Source organism: Heterodontus francisci, unplaced genomic scaffold (genome assembly GCF_036365525.1).
Source record: "Heterodontus francisci isolate sHetFra1 unplaced genomic scaffold, sHetFra1.hap1 HAP1_SCAFFOLD_377, whole genome shotgun sequence".
Classification (NCBI taxonomy): Eukaryota; Metazoa; Chordata; class Chondrichthyes; order Heterodontiformes; family Heterodontidae; genus Heterodontus; species Heterodontus francisci.
The window spans coordinates 930,231-957,637 of NW_027142041.1; the positions used below are offsets into that span (position 1 = coordinate 930,231).

General features: G+C 49.2%; 1 protein-coding gene across 7 annotated transcripts in view; it reads right to left on the bottom strand.

Moving 5' to 3' along the window:
- Window positions 1-14,910: 14,910 nt before the first annotated feature.
- The window catches only part of LOC137366356 (uncharacterized), a 65,855-nt gene continuing 53,358 nt past the window's right edge, over window positions 14,911-27,407 (bottom strand). For all 7 annotated transcript variants that reach the window (XM_068028253.1, XM_068028255.1, XM_068028252.1 and 4 more), the window contains one exon: window positions 14,911-27,105. In XM_068028253.1, coding sequence (XP_067884354.1) covers window positions 25,568-26,284 — 717 coding nt within the window. In that variant the 5' untranslated portion in view covers window positions 26,285-27,105 and the 3' untranslated portion in view covers window positions 14,911-25,567. The remainder of the gene's footprint in view (window positions 27,106-27,407) is intronic.

The following is a 27,407-nucleotide window of genomic DNA, read 5'->3' on the forward strand; positions in this document are numbered from 1 at the left end:
TGGAGAGGCGGTCGATGATGGGATTAGATATTCCAGGGGTTTGGAGAGGCTGTCGATGATCGGATTAGAGATTCCAGGTGTTTCGAGAGGCGGCCGATGATCGGATTAGAGATTCCAGGGGTTTGGAGAGGCGGTCGATGATTGGATTTGAGATTCCAGGGGTTTGGAGAGGCGGTGGATGATCGGATTAGATATTCCAGGGGTTTGGAGAGGCGGTCGATGATCGGATTAGAGATTCCAGGGGTTTGGAGAGGCGGACGATGACTGGATTTGATATTCCAGGGGTTTGGAGAGGCGGTCGATGATCGGATTAGAGATTCCAGGGGTTTGGAGAGGCGGTCGATGACTGGATTTGATATTCCAGGGGTTTGGAGAGGTGGTCGATGATTGGATTAGATATTCCAGGGGTTTGGAGAGGCGGTCGATGATTGGATTAGATATTCCAGGGGTTTGGAGAGGCGGTCGATGATTGGATTAGATATTCCAGGGGTTTGGAGAGGCGGTCGATGATTGGATTAGAGATTCCAGGGGTTTGGAGAGGCGGTCGATGATTGGATTAGATATTCCAGGGGTTTGGAGAGGCGGTCGATGATTGGATTAGAGATTCCAGGGGTTTGGAGAGGCGGTCGATGATTGGATTAGATATTCCAGGGGTTTGGAGAGGCGGTCGATGATAGGATTAGATATTCCAGGGGTTTGGAGAGGCGGTCGATGATCGGATTAGAGATTCCAGGGGTTTGGAGAGGCGGTCGATGATTGGATTAGATATTCCAGGGGTTTGGAGAGGCGGTCGATGATAGGATTAGATATTCCAGGGGTTTGGAGAGGCGGTCGATGATCGGATTAGATATTCCAGGGGTTTCGAGAGGCGGTCGATGATCGGATTAGATATTCCAGGGGTTTCGAGAGGCGGTCGATGATTGGATTAGAGATTCCAGGGGTTTCGAGAGGCGGTCGATGATTGGGTTAGATGTTCGAGGGGTTTGGAGAGGCGGTCGATGATCGGATTAGATATTCCAGGGGTTTCGAGAGGCGGTCGATGATCGGATTAGAGATTCCAGGGGTTTGGAGAGGCGGTGGATGATCGGATTAGAGATTCCAGGGGTTTCGAGAGGTAGTCGATGATTGGGTTAGATATTCCAGGAGTTTGGAGAGGCGGTCGATGATCGGATTAGATATTCCAGGGGTTTCGAGAGGCGGTCGATGATCGGATTAGAGATTCCAGGGGTTTGGAGAGGCGGTTGATGATCGGATTAGATATTCCAGGGGTTTGGAGAGGCGGTTGATGATTTGATTAGAGATTCCAGGGGTTTGGAGAGGCGGTTGATGATTGGATTAGAGATTCCAGGGGTTTGGAGAGGCGGTCGATGATTGGATTAGAGATTCCAGGGGTTTGGAGAGGCGTTTGATGATTGGATTAGATATTCCAGGGGTTTGGAGAGGTGGTCGATGATTGGATTAGAGATTCCAGGGGTTTGGAGACACGGTCGATGATTGGATTAGATATTCCAGGGGTTTGGAGAGGCGGTCGATGATTGGATTAGATATTCCAGGTGTTTGGAGAGGCGGTCGATGATTGGATTAGAGATTCCAGGGGTTTGGAGAGGCGGTTGATGATCGGATTAGATATTCCAGGGGTTTCGAGAGGTGGTCGATGATCGGATTAGAGATTCCAGGGGTTTGGAGAGGCGGTTGATGATCGGATTAGAGATTCCAGGGGTTTGGAGAGGCGGTCGATGATTGAATTAGATATTCCAGGGGTTTGGAGAGGCGGTCGATGATGGGATTAGATATTCCAGGGGTTTGGAGAGGCTGTCGATGATCGGATTAGAGATTCCAGGTGTATCGAGAGGCGGCCGATGATCGGATTAGAGATTCCAGGGGTTTGGAGAGGCGGTCGATGATTGGATTAGATATTCCAGGGGTTTGGAGAGGCGGTCGATGATTGGATTAGAGATTCCAGGGGTTTGGAGAGGCGGTGGATGATCGGATTAGATATTCCAGGGGTTTGGAGAGGCGGTCGATGATCGGATTAGAGATTCCAGGGGTTTGGAGAGGCGGACGATGACTGGATTTGATATTCCAGGGGTTTGGAGAGGTGGTCGATGATTGGATTAGATATTCCAGGGGTTTGGAGAGGCGGTCGATGATTGGATTAGATATTCCAGGGGTTTGGAGAGGCGGTCGATGAACGGATTAGAGATTCCAGGGGTTTGGAGAGGCGGTCGATGATTGGATTAGATATTCCAGGGGTTTGGAGAGGCGGTCGATGAACGGATTAGAGATTCCAGGGGTTTGGAGAGGCGGTCGATGATCGGATTAGAGATTCCAGGGGTTTGGAGAGGCGGTCGATGACTGGATTTGATATTCCAGGGGTTTGGAGAGGTGGTCGATGATTGGATTAGATATTCCAGGGGTTTGGAGAGGCGGTCGATGATTGGATTAGATATTCCAGGGGTTTGGAGAGGCGGTCGATGATTGGATTAGATATTCCTGGGGTTTGGAGAGGCGGTCGATGATTGGATTAGAGATTCCAGGGGTTTGGAAGGCGGTCGATGATTGGATTAGAGATTCCAGGGGTTTGGAGAGGCGGTTGATGAACGGATTAGAGATTCCAGGGGTTTGGAGAGGCGGTTGATGATTGGATTGGCTCCTGGAACAGAGGCCCAACCAGTCCCCATCCACCAACACCCTCCTCCGCCTGGCTGAACTTGTTCTCACATTGAACAACTTCTCCTTCAACTCCATGCATTTCCTTCAAGTAAAAGGTGTCGCTATGGGTACCCGCATGGGTCCTAGTTATGCCTGTCTTTTTGTGGGATATGTCGAGCATTCTTTGTTCCAGTCCTACTCAGGCCCCCTCCCCCAACTCTTTTTCCGGTACATTGATGACTGTATCGGTGCCGTTTCCTGCTCCCGCCCCGAACTAGAAAACTTTATCAACTTTGCTTCCAATTTCCACCCTTCTCTCATCTTTACATGGTCCATCTCTGACACTTCCCTCCCCTTCCTCGACTTCTATGTCTCCATCTCTGGGGATAGGTTGTCTACCAATATCCATTATAAGCCCACTGACTCCCACAGCTACCTCGACTACACTTCTTCACACCCTACCTCCTGTAAGGACTCCATTCCATTCTCCCAGTTTCTCCGTCTCCGACGCATCTGCTCTGATGATGCTACCTTCCATGACGGTGCTTCTGATATGACCTCCTTTTTCCTCAACCGAGGATTTCCCCCCACTGTGGTTGACAGGGCCCTCAACCGTGTCCGACCCATTCCCCGCACCTCTACCCTCACCCCTTCCCCTCCCTCCCAGAACCGTGACAGGGTTCCCCTTGTCCTCACTTTTCATCCCACCAGCCTCCATATCCAAAGGATCATCCTCCGCCATTTTCGCCACCTCCAGCGTGATGCCACTACCAGTCGCATCTTCCCCTCCCTTCCCCTGTCAGCATTCCGAAGGGATCGTTCCCTCCGCGACACCCTGGTCCACTCCTCCATTACCCCCACCACCTCGTCCCCGTCCCAGGGCACCTTCCCTTGCAATCGCAGGAGGTGTAATACCTGCCCATTTACCTCCTCTCTCCTCACTATCCCAGGCCCCAAACACTCCTTTCAGGTGAAGCAGCGATTTACTTGTACTTCTTTCAATGTAGTATACTGTATTCGCTGCTCACAGTGTGGTCTCCTCTACATTGGGGAGACCAAGCGCAGACTGGGTGACCGCTTTGCGGAACATCTCCGCTCAGTCCGCAAGCAGGACCCTGAGCTTCCGGTTGCTTGCCATTTCAACACTCCCCCCTGCTCTCATGCTCACATCTCTGTCCTGGGATTGCTGCAGTGTTCCAGTGAACATCAACGCAAGCTCGAGGAACAGCATCTCATCTACCGATTAGGCACACTACAGCCTGCCGGACTGAACATTGAGTTCAATAATTTCAGAGCATGATAGCCCCCCACTTTACTTTCATTTTTAGTCATTTTTAGTTATTTTTTCTTCCTTTTTTTTTTTTTGAATTCCTTTTTACATTTTTTACAATCTTTTTTTGCATTTATTTCATTTCATCTTAGTTTGTTCAGTTTGCTTACCCACTGTTTTTTTCAGGTTGTTTTTCTTCAGGTTTGCACTTGCTGATGTTCATTATTCAGTATATTCACACCTAATCTGTACTAATGCTTTGTCTTTCAACACACCATTAACATATTGTTTGCCTTTGCTCCGTGACCTTTTGGTCAGCCATGTGGCCTGGTCCAATCTGCACCTTCTCCTTTGTTATCTCTTGCCCAACCCCCACCTCACTAGTTTATAATCTGTGACTTTTCTAATATTTGTCAGTTCCGAAGAAGGGTCACTGACCCGAAACGTTAACTCTGCTTCTCTTTCCACAGATGCTGCCAGACCTGCTGAGTGAATCCAGCATTTCTTGTTTTTGTTTCAGATTTCCAGCATCCGCAGTATTTTGCTTTTATTTTAGATATTCCAGGGGTTTGGAGAGGCGGTCGATGATTGGATTAGATATTCCAGGGGTTTGGAGAGGTGGTCGATGATCGGATTAGATATTCCAGGGGTTTCGAGAGGCGGTCGATGATCGGATTAGAGATTCCAGGGGTTTCGAGAGGCGGTCGATGATTGGATTAGAGATTCCAGGGGTTTCGAGAGGTAGTCGATGATTGGGTTAGATGTTCCAGGGGTTTGGAGAGGCGGTCGATGATCGGATTAGATATTCCAGGGGTTTCGAGAGGCGGTCGATGATCGGATTAGAGATTCCAGGGGTTTGGAGAGGCGGTGGATGATCGGATTAGAGATTCCAGGGGTTTCGAGAGGTAGTCGATGATTGGGTTAGATATTCCAGGAGTTTGGAGAGGCGGTCGATGATCGGATTAGATATTCCAGGGGTTTGGAGAGGCTGTCGATGATCGGATTAGAGATTCCAGGTGTTTCGAGAGGCGGCCGATGATCGGATTAGAGATTCCAGGGGTTTGGAGAGGCGGTTGATGATCGGATTAGATATTCCAGGGGTTTGGAGAGGCGGTCGATGATTGGATTAGAGATTCCAGGGGTTTGGAGAGGCGGTGGATGATCGGATTAGATATTCCAGGGGTTTGGAGAGGCGGTCGATGATCGGATTAGAGATTCCAGGGGTTTGGAGAGGCGGTGGATGATCGGATTAGATATTCCAGGGGTTTGGAGAGGCGGTCGATGATCGGATTAGAGATTCCAGGGGTTTGGAGAGGCGGTCGATGATCGGATTAGAGATTCCAGGGGTTTGGAGAGGCGGTCGATGATCGGATTAGAGATTCCAGGGGTTTGGAGAGGCGGTCGATGACTGGATTTGATATTCCAGGGGTTTGGAGAGGTGGTCGATGATTGGATTAGATATTCCAGGGGTTTGGAGAGGCGGTCGATGATTGGATTAGATATTCCAGGGGTTTGGAGAGGTGGTCGATGATTGGATTAGATATTCCAGGGGTTTGGAGAGGCGGTCGATGATTGGATTAGATATTCCAGGGGTTTGGAGAGGCGGTCGATGATCGGATTAGATATTCCAGGGGTTTCGAGAGGCGGTCGATGATCGGATTAGAGATTCCAGGGGTTTGGAGAGGCGGTGGATGATCGGATTAGAGATTCCAGGGGTTTCGAGAGGTAGTCGATGATTGGGTTAGATATTCCAGGAGTTTGGAGAGGCGGTCGATGATCGGATTAGATATTCCAGGGGTTTCGAGAGGCGGTCGATGATCGGATTAGAGATTCCAGGGGTTTGGAGAGGCGGTTGATGATCGGATTAGATATTCCAGGGGTTTGGAGAGGCGGTTGATGATTTGATTAGAGATTCCAGGGGTTTGGAGAGGCGGTTGATGATTGGATTAGAGATTCCAGGGGTTTGGAGAGGCGGTCGATGATTGGATTAGAGATTCCAGGGGTTTGGAGAGGCGGTTGATGATTGGATTAGATATTCCAGGGGTTTGGAGAGGTGGTCGATGATTGGATTAGAGATTCCAGGGGTTTGGAGACACGGTCGATGATTGGATTAGATATTCCAGGGGTTTGGAGAGGCGGTCGATGATTGGATTAGATATTCCAGGTGTTTGGAGAGGCGGTCGATGATTGGATTAGATATTCCAGGTGTTTGGAGAGGCGGTCGATGATTGGATTAGAGATTCCAGGGGTTTGGAGACACGGTCGATGATTGGATTAGAGATTCCAGGGGTTTGGAGAGGCGGTCGATGATTGGATTAGATATTCCAGGTGTTTGGAGAGGCGGTCGATGATTGGATTAGAGATTCCAGGGGTTTGGAGAGGCGGTCGATGATTGGATTAGATATTCCAGGTGTTTGGAGAGGCGGTCGATGATTGGATTAGAGATTCCAGGGGTTTGGAGAGGCGATGATTGGATTAGATATTCCAGGTGTTTGGAGAGGCGGTCGATGATTGGATTAGAGATTCCAGGGGTTTGGAGACACGGTCGATGATTGGATTAGAGATTCCAGGGGTTTGGAGAGGCGGTCGATGATTGGATTAGAGATTCCAGGGGTTTGGAGAGGTGGTCGATGATTGGATTAGATATTCCAGGTGTTTGGAGAGGCGGTCGATGATTGGATTAGAGATTCCAGGGGTTTGGAGACACGGTCGATGATTGGATTAGAGATTCCAGGGGTTTGGAGAGGTGGTTGATGATCGGATTAGATATTCCAGGGGTTTCGAGAGGTGGTCGATGATCGGATTAGAAATTCCAGGGGTTTGGAGAGGCGGTCGATGATTGGATTAGATATTCCAGGGGTTTGTAGAGGCGGTTGATGATCGGATTAGAGATTCCAGGGGTTTGGAGAGGCGGTCGATGATTGGATTAGATATTCCAGGGGTTTGGAGAGGCGGTCGATGATGGGATTAGATATTCCAGGGGTTTGGAGAGGCTGTCGATGATCGGATTAGAGATTCCAGGTGTTTCGAGAGGCGGCCGATGATCGGATTAGAGATTCCAGGGGTTTGGAGAGGCGGTTGATGATCGGATTAGATATTCCAGGGGTTTGGAGAGGCGGTCGATGATTGGATTAGAGATTCCAGGGGTTTGGAGAGGCGGTGGATGATCGGATTAGATATTCCAGGGGTTTGGAGAGGCGGACGATGACTGGATTTGATATTCCAGGGGTTTGGAGAGGCGGTCGATGATCGGATTAGAGATTCCAGGGGTTTGGAGAGGCGGTCGATGACTGGATTTGATATTCCAGGGGTTTGGAGAGGTGGTCAATGATTGGATTAGATATTCCAGGGGTTTGGAGAGGCGGTCGATGATTGGATTAGATATTCCAGGGGTTTGGAGAGGTGGTCGATGATTGGATTAGATATTCCAGGGGTTTGGAGAGGCGGTCGATGATTGGATTAGATATTCCAGGGGTTTGGAGAGGCGGTCGATGATTGGATTAGAGATTCCAGGGGTTTGGAGAGGCGGTCGATGATTGGATTAGAGATTCCAGGGGTTTGGAGAGGCGGTCGATGATTGGATTAGATATTCCAGGGGTTTGGAGAGGCGGTCGATGATTGGATTAGATATTCCAGGGGTTTGGAGAGGCGGTCGATGATCGGATTAGATATTCCAGGGGTTTCGAGAGGCGGTCGATGATCGGATTAGAGATTCCAGGGGTTTCGAGAGGCGGTCGATGATTGGATTAGAGATTCCAGGGGTTTCGAGAGGTAGTCGATGATTGGGTTAGATGTTCCAGGGGTTTGGAGAGGCGGTCGATGATCGGATTAGATATTCCAGGGGTTTCGAGAGGCGGTCGATGATCGGATTAGAGATTCCAGGGGTTTGGAGAGGCGGTGGATGATCGGATTAGAGATTCCAGGGGTTTCGAGAGGTAGTCGATGATTGGGTTAGATATTCCAGGAGTTTGGAGAGGCGGTCGATGATCGGATTAGATATTCCAGGGGTTTCGAGAGGCGGTCGATGATCGGATTAGAGATTCCAGGGGTTTGGAGAGGCGGTTGATGATCGGATTAGATATTCCAGGGGTTTGGAGAGGCGGTTGATGATTTGATTAGAGATTCCAGGGGTTTGGAGAGGCGGTTGATGATTGGATTAGAGATTCCAGGGGTTTGGAGAGGCGGTCGATGATTGGATTAGAGATTCCAGGGGTTTGGAGAGGCGGTTGATGATTGGATTAGAGATTCCAGGGGTTTGGAGAGGCGGTCGATGATTGGATTAGAGATTCCAGGGGTTTGGAGAGGCGGTCGATGATTGGATTAGAGATTCCAGGGGTTTGGAGAGGTGGTCGATGATTGGATTAGAGATTCCAGGGGTTTGGAGAGGCGGTCGATGATTGGATTAGAGATTCCAGGTGTTTGGAGAGGCGGTCGATGATCGGATTATATATTCCAGGGGTTTGGAGAGGCGGTCGATGATTGGATTAGAGATTCCAGGGGTTTGGAGACACGGTCGATGATTGGATTAGATATTCCAGGGGTTTGGAGAGGCGGTCGATGATTGGATTAGATATTCCAGGTGTTTGGAGAGGCGGTCGATGATTGGATTAGAGATTCCAGGGGTTTGGAGAGGCGGTCGATGATTGGATTAGATATTCCAGGTGTTTGGAGAGGTGGTCGATGATTGGATTAGATATTCCAGGGGTTTGGAGAGGCGGTCGATGATTGGATTAGAGATTCCAGGGGTTTGGAGAGGCGGTCGATGATTGGATTAGATATTCCAGGTGTTTGGAGAGGCGGTCGATGATTGGATTAGAGATTCCAGGGGTTTGGAGACACGGTCGATGATTGGATTAGATATTCCAGGGGTTTGGAGAGGCGGTCGATGATTGGATTAGAGATTCCAGGGGTTTGGAGAGGTGGTCGATGATTGGATTAGATATTCCAGGGGTTTCGCGAGGCGGTCGCTGATCGGATTAGATATTCCAGGGGTTTCGAGAGGTGGTCGATGATCGGATTAGAGATTCCAGGGGTTTGGAGAGGTGGTTGATGATCGGATTAGATATTCCAGGGGTTTGGAGAGGCGGTCGATGATTGGATTAGATATTCCAGGGGTTTCGAGAGGCGGTCGATGATTGGATTTGATATTCCAGGGGTTTGGAGAGGCGGTCGATGATTGGATTTGATATTCCAGGGGTTTGGAGAGGCGGTCGACGATTGGATTTGATATTCCAGGGGTTTGTAGAGGCGGTTGATGATCGGATTAGATATTCCAGGGGTTTGGAGAGGCGGTCGATGATTGGATTAGAGATTCCAGGGGTTTGGAGAGGCGGTCGATGATTGGATTAGATATTCCAGGGGTTTGGAGAGGCGGTCGATGATAGGATTAGATATTCCAGGGGTTTGGAGAGGCTGTCGATGATCGGATTAGAGATTCCAGGTGTTTCAAGAGGCGGCCGATGATCGGATTAGAGATTCCAGGGGTTTGGAGAGGCGGTCGATGATCGGATTAGAGATTCCAGGGGTTTGGAGAGGCGGTTGATGATCGGATTAGAGATTCCAGGGGTTTGGAGAGGCGGATGATGACTGGATTTGATATTCCAGGGGTTTGGAGAGGCGGTCGATGATCGGATTAGATATTCCAGGTGTTTGGAGAGGCGGTCGATGATTGGATTAGAGATTCCAGGGGTTTGGAGACACGGTCGATGATTGGATTAGAGATTCCAGGGGTTTGGAGAGGTGGTTGATGATCGGATTAGATATTCCAGGGGTTTCGACAGGTGGTCGATGATCGGATTAGAGATTCCAGGGGTTTGGAGAGGCGGTCGATGATTGGATTAGATATTCCAGGGGTTTGTAGAGGCGGTTGATGATCGGATTAGAGATTCCAGGGGTTTGGAGAGGCGGTCGATGATTGGATTAGATATTCCAGGGGTTTGGAGAGGCGGTCGATGATGGGATTAGATATTCCAGGGGTTTGGAGAGGCTGTCGATGATCGGATTAGAGATTCCACTTGTTTCGAGAGGCGGCCGATGATCGGATTAGAGATTCCAGGGGTTTGGAGAGGCGGTTGATGATCGGATTAGATATTCCAGGGGTTTGGAGAGGCGGTCGATGATTGGATTAGAGATTCCAGGGGTTTGGAGAGGCGGTGGATGATCGGATTAGATATTCCAGGGGTTTGGAGAGGCGGTCGATGATCGGATTAGAGATTCCAGGGGTTTGGAGAGGCGGACGACGACTGGATTTGATATTCCAGGGGTTTGGAGAGGCGGTCGATGATCGGATTAGAGATTCCAGGGGTTTGGAGAGGCGGTCGATGATTGGATTTGATATTCCAGGGGTTTGGAGAGGCGGTCGATGATTGGATTAGATATTCCAGGGGTTTGGAGAGGTGGTCGATGATTGGATTAGATATTCCAGGGGTTTGGAGAGGCGGTCGATGATTGGATTAGATATTCCAGGGGTTTGGAGAGGCAGTCGATGATTGGATTAGAGATTCCAGGGGTTTGGAGAGGCGGTCGATGATTGGATTAGAGATTCCAGGGGTTTGGAGAGGCGGTTGATGATTGGATTAGATATTCCAGGGGTTTGGAGAGGCGGTCGATGATTGGATTAGATATTCCAGGGGTTTGGAGAGGCGGTCGATGATCGGATTAGATATTCCAGGGGTTTCGAGAGGCGGTCGATGATCGGATTAGAGATTCCAGGGGTTTCGAGAGGCGGTCGATGATTGGATTAGAGATTCCAGGGGTTTCGAGAGGTAGTCGATGATTGGGTTAGATGTTCCAGGGGTTTGGAGAGGCGGTCGATGATCGGATTAGATATTCCAGGGGTTTCGAGAGGCGGTCGATGATCGGATTAGAGATTCCAGGGGTTTGGAGAGGCGGTGGATGATCGGATTAGAGATTCCAGGGGTTTCGAGAGGTAGTCGATGATTGGGTTAGATATTCCAGGAGTTTGGAGAGGCGGTCGATGATCGGATTAGATATTCCAGGGGTTTCGAGAGGCGGTCGATGATCGGATTAGAGATTCCAGGGGTTTGGAAAGGCGGTTGATGATCGGATTAGATATTCCAGGGGTTTGGAGAGGCAGTTGATGATTTGATTAGAGATTCCAGGGGTTTGGAGAGGCGGTTGATGATTGGATTAGAGATTCCAGGGGTTTGGAGAGGCGGTCGATGATTGGATTAGAGATTCCAGGGGTTTGGAGAGGCGGTCGATGATTGGATTAGAGATTCCAGGGGTTTGGAGAGGTGGTTGATGATTGGATTAGAGATTCCAGGGGTTTGGAGAGGCGGTCAATGATTGGATTAGAGATTCCAGGTGTTTGGAGAGGCGGTCGATGATCGGATTATATATTCCAGGGGTTTGGAGAGGCGGTCGATGATTGGATTAGAGATTCCAGGGGTTTGGAGACACGGTCGATGATTGGATTAGATATTCCAGGGGTTTGGAGAGGCGGTCGATGATTGGATTAGATATTCCAGGTGTTTGGAGAGGCGGTCGATGATTGGATTAGAGATTCCAGGGGTTTGGAGAGGCGGTCGATGATTGGATTAGATATTCCAGGTGTTTGGAGAGGTGGTCGATGATTGGATTAGATATTCCAGGGGTTTGGAGAGGCGGTCGATGATTGGATTAGAGATTCCAGGGGTTTGGAGACACAGTCGATGATTGGATTAGATATTCCAGGAGTTTGGAGAGGCGGTCGATGATTGGATTAGATATTCCAGGTGTTTGGAGAGGCGGTCGATGATTGGATTAGAGATTCCAGGGGTTTGGAGACACGGTCGATGATTGGATTAGAGATTCCAGGGGTTTGGAGAGGCGGTCGATGATTGGATTAGAGATTCCAGGGGTTTGGAGAGGCGGTCGATGATTGGATTAGATATTCCAGGGGTTTCGAGAGGCGGTCGCTGATCGGATTAGAGATTCCAGGGGTTTGGAGGGGTGGTTGATGATCGGATTAGATATTCCAGGGGTTTGGAGAGGCGGTCGATGATTGGATTAGATATTCCAGGGGTTTCGAGAGGCGGTCGCTGATCGGATTAGATATTCCAGGGGTTTCGAGAGGTGGTCGATGATCGGATTAGAGATTCCAGGGGTTTGGAGGGGTGGTTGATGATCGGATTAGATATTCCAGGGGTTTGGAGAGGCGGTCGATGATTGGATTAGATATTCCAGGGGTTTCGAGAGGCGGTCGATGATTGGATTTGATATTCCAGGGGTTTGGAGAGGCGGTCGATGATTGGATTTGATATTCCAGGGGTTTGGAGAGGCGGTCGATGATCGGATTTGATATTCCAGGGGTTTGTAGAGGCGGTTGATGATCGGATTAGATATTCCAGGGGTTTGGAGAGGCGGTCGATGATAGGATTAGATATTCCAGGGGTTTGGAGAGGCTGTCGATGATCGGATTAGAGATTCCAGGTGTTTCAAGAGGCGGCCGATGATTGGATTAGAGATTCCAGGGGTTTGGAGAGGCGTTTGATGATTGGATTAGATATTCCAGGGGTTTGGAGAGGTGGTCGATGATTGGATTAGAGATTCCAGGGGTTTGGAGAGGCGTTTGATGATTGGATTAGATATTCCAGGGGTTTGGAGAGGTGGTCGATGATTGGATTAGAGATTCCAGGGGTTTGGAGACACGGTCGATGATTGGATTAGATATTCCAGGGGTTTGGAGAGGCGGTCGATGATTGGATTAGATATTCCAGGTGTTTGGAGAGGCGGTCGATGATTGGATTAGAGATTCCAGGGGTTTGGAGAGGCGGTTGATGATCGGATTAGATATTCCAGGGGTTTCGAGAGGTGGTCGATGATCGGATTAGAGATTCCAGGGGTTTGGAGAGGCGGTTGATGATCGGATTAGAGATTCCAGGGGTTTGGAGAGGCGGTCGATGATTGAATTAGATATTCCAGGGGTTTGGAGAGGCGGTCGATGATGGGATTAGATATTCCAGGGGTTTGGAGAGGCTGTCGATGATCGGATTAGAGATTCCAGGTGTATCGAGAGGCGGCCGATGATCGGATTAGAGATTCCAGGGGTTTGGAGAGGCGGTCGATGATTGGATTAGAGATTCCAGGGGTTTGGAGAGGCGGTGGATGATCGGATTAGATATTCCAGGGGTTTGGAGAGGCGGTCGATGATCGGATTAGAGATTCCAGGGGTTTGGAGAGGCGGACGATGACTGGATTTGATATTCCAGGGGTTTGGAGAGGTGGTCGATGATTGGATTAGATATTCCAGGGGTTTGGAGAGGCGGTCGATGATTGGATTAGATATTCCAGGGGTTTGGAGAGGCGGTCGATGAACGGATTAGAGATTCCAGGGGTTTGGAGAGGCGGTCGATGATTGGATTAGATATTCCAGGGGTTTGGAGAGGCGGTCGATGAACGGATTAGAGATTCCAGGGGTTTGGAGAGGCGGTCGATGATCGGATTAGAGATTCCAGGGGTTTGGAGAGGCGGTCGATGACTGGATTTGATATTCCAGGGGTTTGGAGAGGTGGTCGATGATTGGATTAGATATTCCAGGGGTTTGGAGAGGCGGTCGATGATTGGATTAGATATTCCAGGGGTTTGGAGAGGCGGTCGATGATTGGATTAGATATTCCTGGGGTTTGGAGAGGCGGTCGATGATTGGATTAGAGATTCCAGGGGTTTGGAAGGCGGTCGATGATTGGATTAGAGATTCCAGGGGTTTGGAGAGGCGGTTGATGATTGGATTGGCTCCTGGAACAGAGGCCCAACCAGTCCCCATCCACCAACACCCTCCTCCGCCTGGCTGAACTTGTTCTCACATTGAACAACTTCTCCTTCAACTCCATGCATTTCCTTCAAGTAAAAGGTGTCGCTATGGGTACCCGCATGGGTCCTAGTTATGCCTGTCTTTTTGTGGGATATGTCGAGCATTCTTTGTTCCAGTCCTACTCAGGCCCCCTCCCCCAACTCTTTTTCCGGTACATTGATGACTGTATCGGTGCCGTTTCCTGCTCCCGCCCCGAACTAGAAAACTTTATCAACTTTGCTTCCAATTTCCACCCTTCTCTCATCTTTACATGGTCCATCTCTGACACTTCCCTCCCCTTCCTCGACTTCTATGTCTCCATCTCTGGGGATAGGTTGTCTACCAATATCCATTATAAGCCCACTGACTCCCACAGCTACCTCGACTACACTTCTTCACACCCTACCTCCTGTAAGGACTCCATTCCATTCTCCCAGTTTCTCCGTCTCCGACGCATCTGCTCTGATGATGCTACCTTCCATGACGGTGCTTCTGATATGACCTCCTTTTTCCTCAACCGAGGATTTCCCCCCACTGTGGTTGACAGGGCCCTCAACCGTGTCCGACCCATTCCCCGCACCTCTACCCTCACCCCTTCCCCTCCCTCCCAGAACCGTGACAGGGTTCCCCTTGTCCTCACTTTTCATCCCACCAGCCTCCATATCCAAAGGATCATCCTCCGCCATTTTCGCCACCTCCAGCGTGATGCCACTACCAGTCGCATCTTCCCCTCCCTTCCCCTGTCAGCATTCCGAAGGGATCGTTCCCTCCGCGACACCCTGGTCCACTCCTCCATTACCCCCACCACCTCGTCCCCGTCCCAGGGCACCTTCCCTTGCAATCGCAGGAGGTGTAATACCTGCCCATTTACCTCCTCTCTCCTCACTATCCCAGGCCCCAAACACTCCTTTCAGGTGAAGCAGCGATTTACTTGTACTTCTTTCAATGTAGTATACTGTATTCGCTGCTCACAGTGTGGTCTCCTCTACATTGGGGAGACCAAGCGCAGACTGGGTGACCGCTTTGCGGAACATCTCCGCTCAGTCCGCAAGCAGGACCCTGAGCTTCCGGTTGCTTGCCATTTCAACACTCCCCCCTGCTCTCATGCTCACATCTCTGTCCTGGGATTGCTGCAGTGTTCCAGTGAACATCAACGCAAGCTCGAGGAACAGCATCTCATCTACCGATTAGGCACACTACAGCCTGCCGGACTGAACATTGAGTTCAATAATTTCAGAGCATGATAGCCCCCCACTTTACTTTCATTTTTAGTCATTTTTAGTTATTTTTTCTTCCTTTTTTTTTTTTTGAATTCCTTTTTACATTTTTTACAATCTTTTTTTGCATTTATTTCATTTCATCTTAGTTTGTTCAGTTTGCTTACCCACTGTTTTTTTCAGGTTGTTTTTCTTCAGGTTTGCACTTGCTGATGTTCATTATTCAGTATATTCACACCTAATCTGTACTAATGCTTTGTCTTTCAACACACCATTAACATATTGTTTGCCTTTGCTCCGTGACCTTTTGGTCAGCCATGTGGCCTGGTCCAATCTGCACCTTCTCCTTTGTTATCTCTTGCCCAACCCCCACCTCACTAGTTTATAATCTGTGACTTTTCTAATATTTGTCAGTTCCGAAGAAGGGTCACTGACCCGAAACGTTAACTCTGCTTCTCTTTCCACAGATGCTGCCAGACCTGCTGAGTGAATCCAGCATTTCTTGTTTTTGTTTCAGATTTCCAGCATCCGCAGTATTTTGCTTTTATTTTAGATATTCCAGGGGTTTGGAGAGGCGGTCGATGATTGGATTAGATATTCCAGGGGTTTGGAGAGGTGGTCGATGATCGGATTAGATATTCCAGGGGTTTCGAGAGGCGGTCGATGATCGGATTAGAGATTCCAGGGGTTTCGAGAGGCGGTCGATGATTGGATTAGAGATTCCAGGGGTTTCGAGAGGTAGTCGATGATTGGGTTAGATGTTCCAGGGGTTTGGAGAGGCGGTCGATGATCGGATTAGATATTCCAGGGGTTTCGAGAGGCGGTCGATGATCGGATTAGAGATTCCAGGGGTTTGGAGAGGCGGTGGATGATCGGATTAGAGATTCCAGGGGTTTCGAGAGGTAGTCGATGATTGGGTTAGATATTCCAGGAGTTTGGAGAGGCGGTCGATGATCGGATTAGATATTCCAGGGGTTTGGAGAGGCTGTCGATGATCGGATTAGAGATTCCAGGTGTTTCGAGAGGCGGCCGATGATCGGATTAGAGATTCCAGGGGTTTGGAGAGGCGGTTGATGATCGGATTAGATATTCCAGGGGTTTGGAGAGGCGGTCGATGATTGGATTAGAGATTCCAGGGGTTTGGAGAGGCGGTGGATGATCGGATTAGATATTCCAGGGGTTTGGAGAGGCGGTCGATGATCGGATTAGAGATTCCAGGGGTTTGGAGAGGCGGTGGATGATCGGATTAGATATTCCAGGGGTTTGGAGAGGCGGTCGATGATCGGATTAGAGATTCCAGGGGTTTGGAGAGGCGGTCGATGACTGGATTTGATATTCCAGGGGTTTGGAGAGGTGGTCGATGATTGGATTAGATATTCCAGGGGTTTGGAGAGGCGGTCGATGATTGGATTAGATATTCCAGGGGTTTGGAGAGGTGGTCGATGATTGGATTAGATATTCCAGGGGTTTGGAGAGGCGGTCGATGATTGGATTAGATATTCCAGGGGTTTGGAGAGGCGGTCGATGATCGGATTAGATATTCCAGGGGTTTCGAGAGGCGGTCGATGATCGGATTAGAGATTCCAGGGGTTTGGAGAGGCGGTGGATGATCGGATTAGAGATTCCAGGGGTTTCGAGAGGTAGTCGATGATTGGGTTAGATATTCCAGGAGTTTGGAGAGGCGGTCGATGATCGGATTAGATATTCCAGGGGTTTCGAGAGGCGGTCGATGATCGGATTAGAGATTCCAGGGGTTTGGAGAGGCGGTTGATGATCGGATTAGATATTCCAGGGGTTTGGAGAGGCGGTTGATGATTTGATTAGAGATTCCAGGGGTTTGGAGAGGCGGTTGATGATTGGATTAGAGATTCCAGGGGTTTGGAGAGGCGGTCGATGATTGGATTAGAGATTCCAGGGGTTTGGAGAGGCGGTTGATGATTGGATTAGATATTCCAGGGGTTTGGAGAGGTGGTCGATGATTGGATTAGAGATTCCAGGGGTTTGGAGACACGGTCGATGATTGGATTAGATATTCCAGGGGTTTGGAGAGGCGGTCGATGATTGGATTAGATATTCCAGGTGTTTGGAGAGGCGGTCGATGATTGGATTAGATATTCCAGGTGTTTGGAGAGGCGGTCGATGATTGGATTAGAGATTCCAGGGGTTTGGAGACACGGTCGATGATTGGATTAGAGATTCCAGGGGTTTGGAGAGGCGGTCGATGATTGGATTAGATATTCCAGGTGTTTGGAGAGGCGGTCGATGATTGGATTAGAGATTCCAGGGGTTTGGAGAGGCGGTCGATGATTGGATTAGATATTCCAGGTGTTTGGAGAGGCGGTCGATGATTGGATTAGAGATTCCAGGGGTTTGGAGAGGCGATGATTGGATTAGATATTCCAGGTGTTTGGAGAGGCGGTCGATGATTGGATTAGAGATTCCAGGGGTTTGGAGACACGGTCGATGATTGGATTAGAGATTCCAGGGGTTTGGAGAGGCGGTCGATGATTGGATTAGAGATTCCAGGGGTTTGGAGAGGTGGTCGATGATTGGATTAGATATTCCAGGTGTTTGGAGAGGCGGTCGATGATTGGATTAGAGATTCCAGGGGTTTGGAGACACGGTCGATGATTGGATTAGAGATTCCAGGGGTTTGGAGAGGTGGTTGATGATCGGATTAGATATTCCAGGGGTTTCGAGAGGTGGTCGATGATCGGATTAGAAATTCCAGGGGTTTGGAGAGGCGGTCGATGATTGGATTAGATATTCCAGGGGTTTGTAGAGGCGGTTGATGATCGGATTAGAGATTCCAGGGGTTTGGAGAGGCGGTCGATGATTGGATTAGATATTCCAGGGGTTTGGAGAGGCGGTCGATGATGGGATTAGATATTCCAGGGGTTTGGAGAGGCTGTCGATGATCGGATTAGAGATTCCAGGTGTTTCGAGAGGCGGCCGATGATCGGATTAGAGATTCCAGGGGTTTGGAGAGGCGGTTGATGATCGGATTAGATATTCCAGGGGTTTGGAGAGGCGGTCGATGATTGGATTAGAGATTCCAGGGGTTTGGAGAGGCGGTGGATGATCGGATTAGATATTCCAGGGGTTTGGAGAGGCGGACGATGACTGGATTTGATATTCCAGGGGTTTGGAGAGGCGGTCGATGATCGGATTAGAGATTCCAGGGGTTTGGAGAGGCGGTCGATGACTGGATTTGATATTCCAGGGGTTTGGAGAGGTGGTCAATGATTGGATTAGATATTCCAGGGGTTTGGAGAGGCGGTCGATGATTGGATTAGATATTCCAGGGGTTTGGAGAGGTGGTCGATGATTGGATTAGATATTCCAGGGGTTTGGAGAGGCGGTCGATGATTGGATTAGATATTCCAGGGGTTTGGAGAGGCGGTCGATGATTGGATTAGAGATTCCAGGGGTTTGGAGAGGCGGTCGATGATTGGATTAGAGATTCCAGGGGTTTGGAGAGGCGGTCGATGATTGGATTAGATATTCCAGGGGTTTGGAGAGGCGGTCGATGATTGGATTAGATATTCCAGGGGTTTGGAGAGGCGGTCGATGATCGGATTAGATATTCCAGGGGTTTCGAGAGGCGGTCGATGATCGGATTAGAGATTCCAGGGGTTTCGAGAGGCGGTCGATGATTGGATTAGAGATTCCAGGGGTTTCGAGAGGTAGTCGATGATTGGGTTAGATGTTCCAGGGGTTTGGAGAGGCGGTCGATGATCGGATTAGATATTCCAGGGGTTTCGAGAGGCGGTCGATGATCGGATTAGAGATTCCAGGGGTTTGGAGAGGCGGTGGATGATCGGATTAGAGATTCCAGGGGTTTCGAGAGGTAGTCGATGATTGGGTTAGATATTCCAGGAGTTTGGAGAGGCGGTCGATGATCGGATTAGATATTCCAGGGGTTTCGAGAGGCGGTCGATGATCGGATTAGAGATTCCAGGGGTTTGGAGAGGCGGTTGATGATCGGATTAGATATTCCAGGGGTTTGGAGAGGCGGTTGATGATTTGATTAGAGATTCCAGGGGTTTGGAGAGGCGGTTGATGATTGGATTAGAGATTCCAGGGGTTTGGAGAGGCGGTCGATGATTGGATTAGAGATTCCAGGGGTTTGGAGAGGCGGTTGATGATTGGATTAGAGATTCCAGGGGTTTGGAGAGGCGGTCGATGATTGGATTAGAGATTCCAGGGGTTTGGAGAGGCGGTCGATGATTGGATTAGAGATTCCAGGGGTTTGGAGAGGTGGTCGATGATTGGATTAGAGATTCCAGGGGTTTGGAGAGGCGGTCGATGATTGGATTAGAGATTCCAGGTGTTTGGAGAGGCGGTCGATGATCGGATTATATATTCCAGGGGTTTGGAGAGGCGGTCGATGATTGGATTAGAGATTCCAGGGGTTTGGAGACACGGTCGATGATTGGATTAGATATTCCAGGGGTTTGGAGAGGCGGTCGATGATTGGATTAGATATTCCAGGTGTTTGGAGAGGCGGTCGATGATTGGATTAGAGATTCCAGGGGTTTGGAGAGGCGGTCGATGATTGGATTAGATATTCCAGGTGTTTGGAGAGGTGGTCGATGATTGGATTAGATATTCCAGGGGTTTGGAGAGGCGGTCGATGATTGGATTAGAGATTCCAGGGGTTTGGAGAGGCGGTCGATGATTGGATTAGATATTCCAGGTGTTTGGAGAGGCGGTCGATGATTGGATTAGAGATTCCAGGGGTTTGGAGACACGGTCGATGATTGGATTAGATATTCCAGGGGTTTGGAGAGGCGGTCGATGATTGGATTAGAGATTCCAGGGGTTTGGAGAGGTGGTCGATGATTGGATTAGATATTCCAGGGGTTTCGCGAGGCGGTCGCTGATCGGATTAGATATTCCAGGGGTTTCGAGAGGTGGTCGATGATCGGATTAGAGATTCCAGGGGTTTGGAGAGGTGGTTGATGATCGGATTAGATATTCCAGGGGTTTGGAGAGGCGGTCGATGATTGGATTAGATATTCCAGGGGTTTCGAGAGGCGGTCGATGATTGGATTTGATATTCCAGGGGTTTGGAGAGGCGGTCGATGATTGGATTTGATATTCCAGGGGTTTGGAGAGGCGGTCGACGATTGGATTTGATATTCCAGGGGTTTGTAGAGGCGGTTGATGATCGGATTAGATATTCCAGGGGTTTGGAGAGGCGGTCGATGATTGGATTAGAGATTCCAGGGGTTTGGAGAGGCGGTCGATGATTGGATTAGATATTCCAGGGGTTTGGAGAGGCGGTCGATGATAGGATTAGATATTCCAGGGGTTTGGAGAGGCTGTCGATGATCGGATTAGAGATTCCAGGTGTTTCAAGAGGCGGCCGATGATCGGATTAGAGATTCCAGGGGTTTGGAGAGGCGGTCGATGATCGGATTAGAGATTCCAGGGGTTTGGAGAGGCGGTTGATGATCGGATTAGAGATTCCAGGGGTTTGGAGAGGCGGATGATGACTGGATTTGATATTCCAGGGGTTTGGAGAGGCGGTCGATGATCGGATTAGATATTCCAGGTGTTTGGAGAGGCGGTCGATGATTGGATTAGAGATTCCAGGGGTTTGGAGACACGGTCGATGATTGGATTAGAGATTCCAGGGGTTTGGAGAGGTGGTTGATGATCGGATTAGATATTCCAGGGGTTTCGACAGGTGGTCGATGATCGGATTAGAGATTCCAGGGGTTTGGAGAGGCGGTCGATGATTGGATTAGATATTCCAGGGGTTTGTAGAGGCGGTTGATGATCGGATTAGAGATTCCAGGGGTTTGGAGAGGCGGTCGATGATTGGATTAGATATTCCAGGGGTTTGGAGAGGCGGTCGATGATGGGATTAGATATTCCAGGGGTTTGGAGAGGCTGTCGATGATCGGATTAGAGATTCCACTTGTTTCGAGAGGCGGCCGATGATCGGATTAGAGATTCCAGGGGTTTGGAGAGGCGGTTGATGATCGGATTAGATATTCCAGGGGTTTGGAGAGGCGGTCGATGATTGGATTAGAGATTCCAGGGGTTTGGAGAGGCGGTGGATGATCGGATTAGATATTCCAGGGGTTTGGAGAGGCGGTCGATGATCGGATTAGAGATTCCAGGGGTTTGGAGAGGCGGACGACGACTGGATTTGATATTCCAGGGGTTTGGAGAGGCGGTCGATGATCGGATTAGAGATTCCAGGGGTTTGGAGAGGCGGTCGATGATTGGATTTGATATTCCAGGGGTTTGGAGAGGCGGTCGATGATTGGATTAGATATTCCAGGGGTTTGGAGAGGTGGTCGATGATTGGATTAGATATTCCAGGGGTTTGGAGAGGCGGTCGATGATTGGATTAGATATTCCAGGGGTTTGGAGAGGCAGTCGATGATTGGATTAGAGATTCCAGGGGTTTGGAGAGGCGGTCGATGATTGGATTAGAGATTCCAGGGGTTTGGAGAGGCGGTTGATGATTGGATTAGATATTCCAGGGGTTTGGAGAGGCGGTCGATGATTGGATTAGATATTCCAGGGGTTTGGAGAGGCGGTCGATGATCGGATTAGATATTCCAGGGGTTTCGAGAGGCGGTCGATGATCGGATTAGAGATTCCAGGGGTTTCGAGAGGCGGTCGATGATTGGATTAGAGATTCCAGGGGTTTCGAGAGGTAGTCGATGATTGGGTTAGATGTTCCAGGGGTTTGGAGAGGCGGTCGATGATCGGATTAGATATTCCAGGGGTTTCGAGAGGCGGTCGATGATCGGATTAGAGATTCCAGGGGTTTGGAGAGGCGGTGGATGATCGGATTAGAGATTCCAGGGGTTTCGAGAGGTAGTCGATGATTGGGTTAGATATTCCAGGAGTTTGGAGAGGCGGTCGATGATCGGATTAGATATTCCAGGGGTTTCGAGAGGCGGTCGATGATCGGATTAGAGATTCCAGGGGTTTGGAAAGGCGGTTGATGATCGGATTAGATATTCCAGGGGTTTGGAGAGGCAGTTGATGATTTGATTAGAGATTCCAGGGGTTTGGAGAGGCGGTTGATGATTGGATTAGAGATTCCAGGGGTTTGGAGAGGCGGTCGATGATTGGATTAGAGATTCCAGGGGTTTGGAGAGGCGGTCGATGATTGGATTAGAGATTCCAGGGGTTTGGAGAGGTGGTTGATGATTGGATTAGAGATTCCAGGGGTTTGGAGAGGCGGTCAATGATTGGATTAGAGATTCCAGGTGTTTGGAGAGGCGGTCGATGATCGGATTATATATTCCAGGGGTTTGGAGAGGCGGTCGATGATTGGATTAGAGATTCCAGGGGTTTGGAGACACGGTCGATGATTGGATTAGATATTCCAGGGGTTTGGAGAGGCGGTCGATGATTGGATTAGATATTCCAGGTGTTTGGAGAGGCGGTCGATGATTGGATTAGAGATTCCAGGGGTTTGGAGAGGCGGTCGATGATTGGATTAGATATTCCAGGTGTTTGGAGAGGTGGTCGATGATTGGATTAGATATTCCAGGGGTTTGGAGAGGCGGTCGATGATTGGATTAGAGATTCCAGGGGTTTGGAGACACAGTCGATGATTGGATTAGATATTCCAGGAGTTTGGAGAGGCGGTCGATGATTGGATTAGATATTCCAGGTGTTTGGAGAGGCGGTCGATGATTGGATTAGAGATTCCAGGGGTTTGGAGACACGGTCGATGATTGGATTAGAGATTCCAGGGGTTTGGAGAGGCGGTCGATGATTGGATTAGAGATTCCAGGGGTTTGGAGAGGCGGTCGATGATTGGATTAGATATTCCAGGGGTTTCGAGAGGCGGTCGCTGATCGGATTAGAGATTCCAGGGGTTTGGAGGGGTGGTTGATGATCGGATTAGATATTCCAGGGGTTTGGAGAGGCGGTCGATGATTGGATTAGATATTCCAGGGGTTTCGAGAGGCGGTCGCTGATCGGATTAGATATTCCAGGGGTTTCGAGAGGTGGTCGATGATCGGATTAGAGATTCCAGGGGTTTGGAGGGGTGGTTGATGATCGGATTAGATATTCCAGGGGTTTGGAGAGGCGGTCGATGATTGGATTAGATATTCCAGGGGTTTCGAGAGGCGGTCGATGATTGGATTTGATATTCCAGGGGTTTGGAGAGGCGGTCGATGATTGGATTTGATATTCCAGGGGTTTGGAGAGGCGGTCGATGATCGGATTTGATATTCCAGGGGTTTGTAGAGGCGGTTGATGATCGGATTAGATATTCCAGGGGTTTGGAGAGGCGGTCGATGATAGGATTAGATATTCCAGGGGTTTGGAGAGGCTGTCGATGATCGGATTAGAGATTCCAGGTGTTTCAAGAGGCGGCCGATGATCGGATTAGAGATTCCAGGGGTTTGGAGAGGCGGTTGATGATCGGATTAGATATTCCAGGGGTTTGGAGAGGCGGTCGATGATCGGATTAGAGAGTCCAGGGGTTTGGAGAGGCGGTGGATGATCGGATTAGATATTCCAGGGGTTTGGAGAGGCGGTCGATGATCGGATTAGAGATTCCAGGGGTTTGGAGAGGCGGATGATGACTGGATTTGATATTCCAGGGGTTTGGAGAGGCGGTCGATGATCGGATTAGAGATTCCAGGGGTTTGGAGAGGCGGTCGATGATTGGATTAGATATTCCAGGGGTTTGGAGAGGTGGTCGATGATTGGATTAGATATTCCAGGGGTTTGGAGAGGTGGTCGATGATTGGATTAGATATTCCAGGGGTTTGGAGAGGCGGTCGATGATTGGATTAGAGATTCCAGGGGTTTGGAGAGGCGGTCGATGATCAGATTAGATATTCCGGGGGTTTGGAGAGGCGGTCGATGATTGGATTAGAGATTCCAGGGGTTTGGAGAGGCGGTTGATTATTGGATTAGAGATTCCAGGGGTTTGGAGAGGCGGTCGATGATTGGATTAGATATTCCAGGGATTTGGAGAGGCGGTCAATGATTGGATTAGATATTCCAGGGGTTTGGAGAGGCGGTTGATGATTGGATTAGGGATTCCAGGGGTTTGGAGAGGAGGTCGATGATCAGATTAGATATTCCGGGGGTTTGGAGAGGCGGTCGATGATTGGATTAGAGATTCCAGGGGTTTGGAGAGGCGGTCGATGATCAGATTAGATATTCCGGGGGTTTGGAGAGGCGGTCGATGATTGGATTAGAGATTCCAGGGGTTTGGAGAGGCGGTTGATTATTGGATTAGAGATTCCAGGGGTTTGGAGAGGCGGTCGATGATTGGATTAGATATTCCAGGGATTTGGAGAGGCGGTCAATGATTGGATTAGAGATTCCAGGGGTTTGGAGAGGCGGTCGATGATCGGATTAGATATTCCAGGGGTTTGGAGAGGTGGTCGATGATTGGATTAGGGATTCCAGGGGTTTGGAGAGGAGGTCGATGATTGGATTAGAGATTCCAGGGGTTTGGAGAGGTGGTCAATGATTGGATTAGATATTCCAGGGGTTTGGGGAGGTGGTCGATGATTGGATTAGATATTCCAGGGGTTTGGAGAGGCGGTCGATGATTGGATTAGATATTCCAGGGGTTTGGAGAGGCGGTCGATGATTGGATTAGATATTCCAGGGGTTTGGAGAGGCGGTCGATGATTGGATTAGATATTCCAGGGGTTTGGAGAGGCGGTCGATGATTGGATTAGATATTCCAGGGGTTTGGGGAGGTGGTCGATGATTGGATTAAATATTCCAGGGGTTGGAGAGGCGGTCGATGATTGGATTAAATATTCCAGGGGTTTGGAGAGGCGGTCGATGATCGGATTAGATATTCCAGGGGTTTGGAGAGGTGGTCGATGATCGGATTTGAGATTCCACTGGTTTGGAGAGGTGGTCGATGATTGGATTAAATATTCCAGGGGTTTGGAGAGGCGGTCGATGATTGGATTAGATATTCCAGGGGTTTGGAGAGGCGGTCGATGATCGGATTAGAGATTCCAGGCATTTGGAGAGGCGGTCGATGATTGGATTAGATATTCCAGGGGTTTGGAGAGGCGGTCAATGATTGGATTAGATATTCCAGGGGTTTGGAGAGGCGGTCGATGATCGGATTAGAGATTCCAGGCATTTGGAGAGGCGGTCGATGATTGGATTAGATATTCCAGGGGTTTGGAGAGGCGGTCAATGATTGGATTAGATATTCCAGGGGTTTGGAGAGGCGGTCGATGATCGGATTAGAGATTCCAGGCATTTGGAGAGGCGGTCGATGATTGGATTAGATATTCCAGGGGTTTGGAGAGGCGGTCGATGATCGGATTAGAGATTCCAGGCATTTGGAGAGGCGGTCGATGATTGGATTAGATATTCCAGGGGTTTGGAGAGGCGGTCGATGATTGGATTAGAGATTCCAGGGGTTTGGAGAGGCGGTCGATGATCGGATTAGATATTCCAGGGGTTTGGAGAGGCGGTCGATGATTGGATTAGAGATTCCAGGGGTTTGGAGAGGCGGTTGATTATTGGATTAGAGATTCCAGGGGTTTGGAGAGGCGGTCGATGATTGTAGCTGATTCAATGTGTTGTGTGTAGTTTGTATAATTTTTCTCTGTCTCAGTCGCTCCCTGAGAATATGTTTCATTCTGGGATATTCATTCACTTCCTGGGGTCCATCAGATTTGTGAGTTTCCCAATGACTTCACTTCCATTCTTGTTAAACACTTCCTGATTCTCAGTGATCCTGCGTTGTATTTCAGCTCTTGCTTTAAGACATTTCTTCTGGATCTGTTTAAACTTGCGTTCAGTCCCCTGCTCACTCAGCAGTCGGCCCATGTCTCTCAGTGGATCTTTAAGGTAATTGTCATAAATCTCCACATAGGTTTTTATCATATCACCAATCAGGCTCATGATTCTGACTGCCTGGGATACTTGGAACTGACCATTGGACAACATACCTGGAATTCCCTGTGTGGCTCCATCATTCCCAGCACCAAGCCTCTCAAATATCTTCTGGCAATCTTCAGTTATCCTGGGTATCATTAGAATGAAGTTAAGCATCTGTGACCAGTTGGACTTGATGCTCCCAAGTGCCCCCAGTCCTTTCACCATCAGCTCCATACTTGTACTGATGTCCTTCTCCTGTGCCTGATTGTCCGTCATCTCTCTCAATAACTTCTCACTCTCATCACCCAAACATTTCATCTTTTGCAGACATTCATTGTAGTTATTTTGCGACTCCTGCAACTTGTCTTGGACTTCCTTGATCTTCAGTTCTGCTTGTTCTCTCACCGTCTTGAGGAGGTTGCTGACTTCAGCGTTAGATTCAGAGGATTCTTTGCTGCTGAGTTCAGACACCAGGCGGACGAGAAACATTAACCCTTTCCCCAGCTCCACTGCGAGATTCACTGGATTGGTCACATTGCTGAAAAGATCAACAATCTTTGGGAGCAGATTCTTCAACTGCTTAAGTCCCTCCACACAGAACTGGTCAATGAGGGCACTCGAACTCACATCAGCACATTCATTGTTCAGTGCCTCACGTTTCTGGGAAACCTCAATCCATTCATTCTCTAAATCCCTCTTCTCTTCCTCTATTGACTCATTCCTTTGTTGAGTTTCCTCCAGGATTTTCCTTACTTCTCCCAGTTTATCCTGACTGGCAATCTGGGAAGCTTCACAGTTCTCCAGCAGCTCACTGAATAGTTCACTGAGAGAGGAGAGCTCCTTTACCACAGTTTCAGCCTTATTCGTGCAGTCAGCTGCACATTTCTAAATGTTCTCCTGCAGCTTGGGAAAGTCTTTGTTCTGAACTGACCCTTCACCCACATTCTTCACTTGTTTAGTAAGGAGCTCACAATACATCTGGATTTGGTCCAGATTATTGCGGGTCTCTTGAAACGAGTTTACAGTTCCAGTGCAAACCTCCATCAGGCAACTCCAGAATGACTCTGGATTTCTAAACTGGGATTTCTTGCTTGCATTGCTCTGGTTTAGTTTGATGTCTTTCACCCTGGCAGTCTGATGCACCAGTTCACCTAAAATAGCGACAGATGTAGTTGTCGGCAGCAGAAACATCTCCCAGTTAACCTGGGACAGAACCATCACATCAAAGCATTTCGAAACATGCTGCTGGCTGGTGAGCTGGGGCTCGAGCTGTGTAGCCTGGAACCGCTTCACCGACATGCTGCTATTTCCTGTAACGAGAATGAACACAGCTGGAAGAACTCAAACATCCTTTGCTTCAGGGAGAACAATCCCAGCTTTTCCAATCTAACCTTGTAACTAAAATCCCCCATCCCTGGAACCATTTGGTAAATCTCCTCTGCAACCTCTCAAGGACCCTCTCTGCTTCTGAAAGTTTGGTGACTAGAACTGGATTCAATACTTTAGCTGTGACATTACCAGTTTTATAAAGGCTGAGCATAACTTCCCTGATTTTGTACTCAATACCTCTTCTCATGAAACAGAAGATCCCATAGGCATTGCTAACTACTCC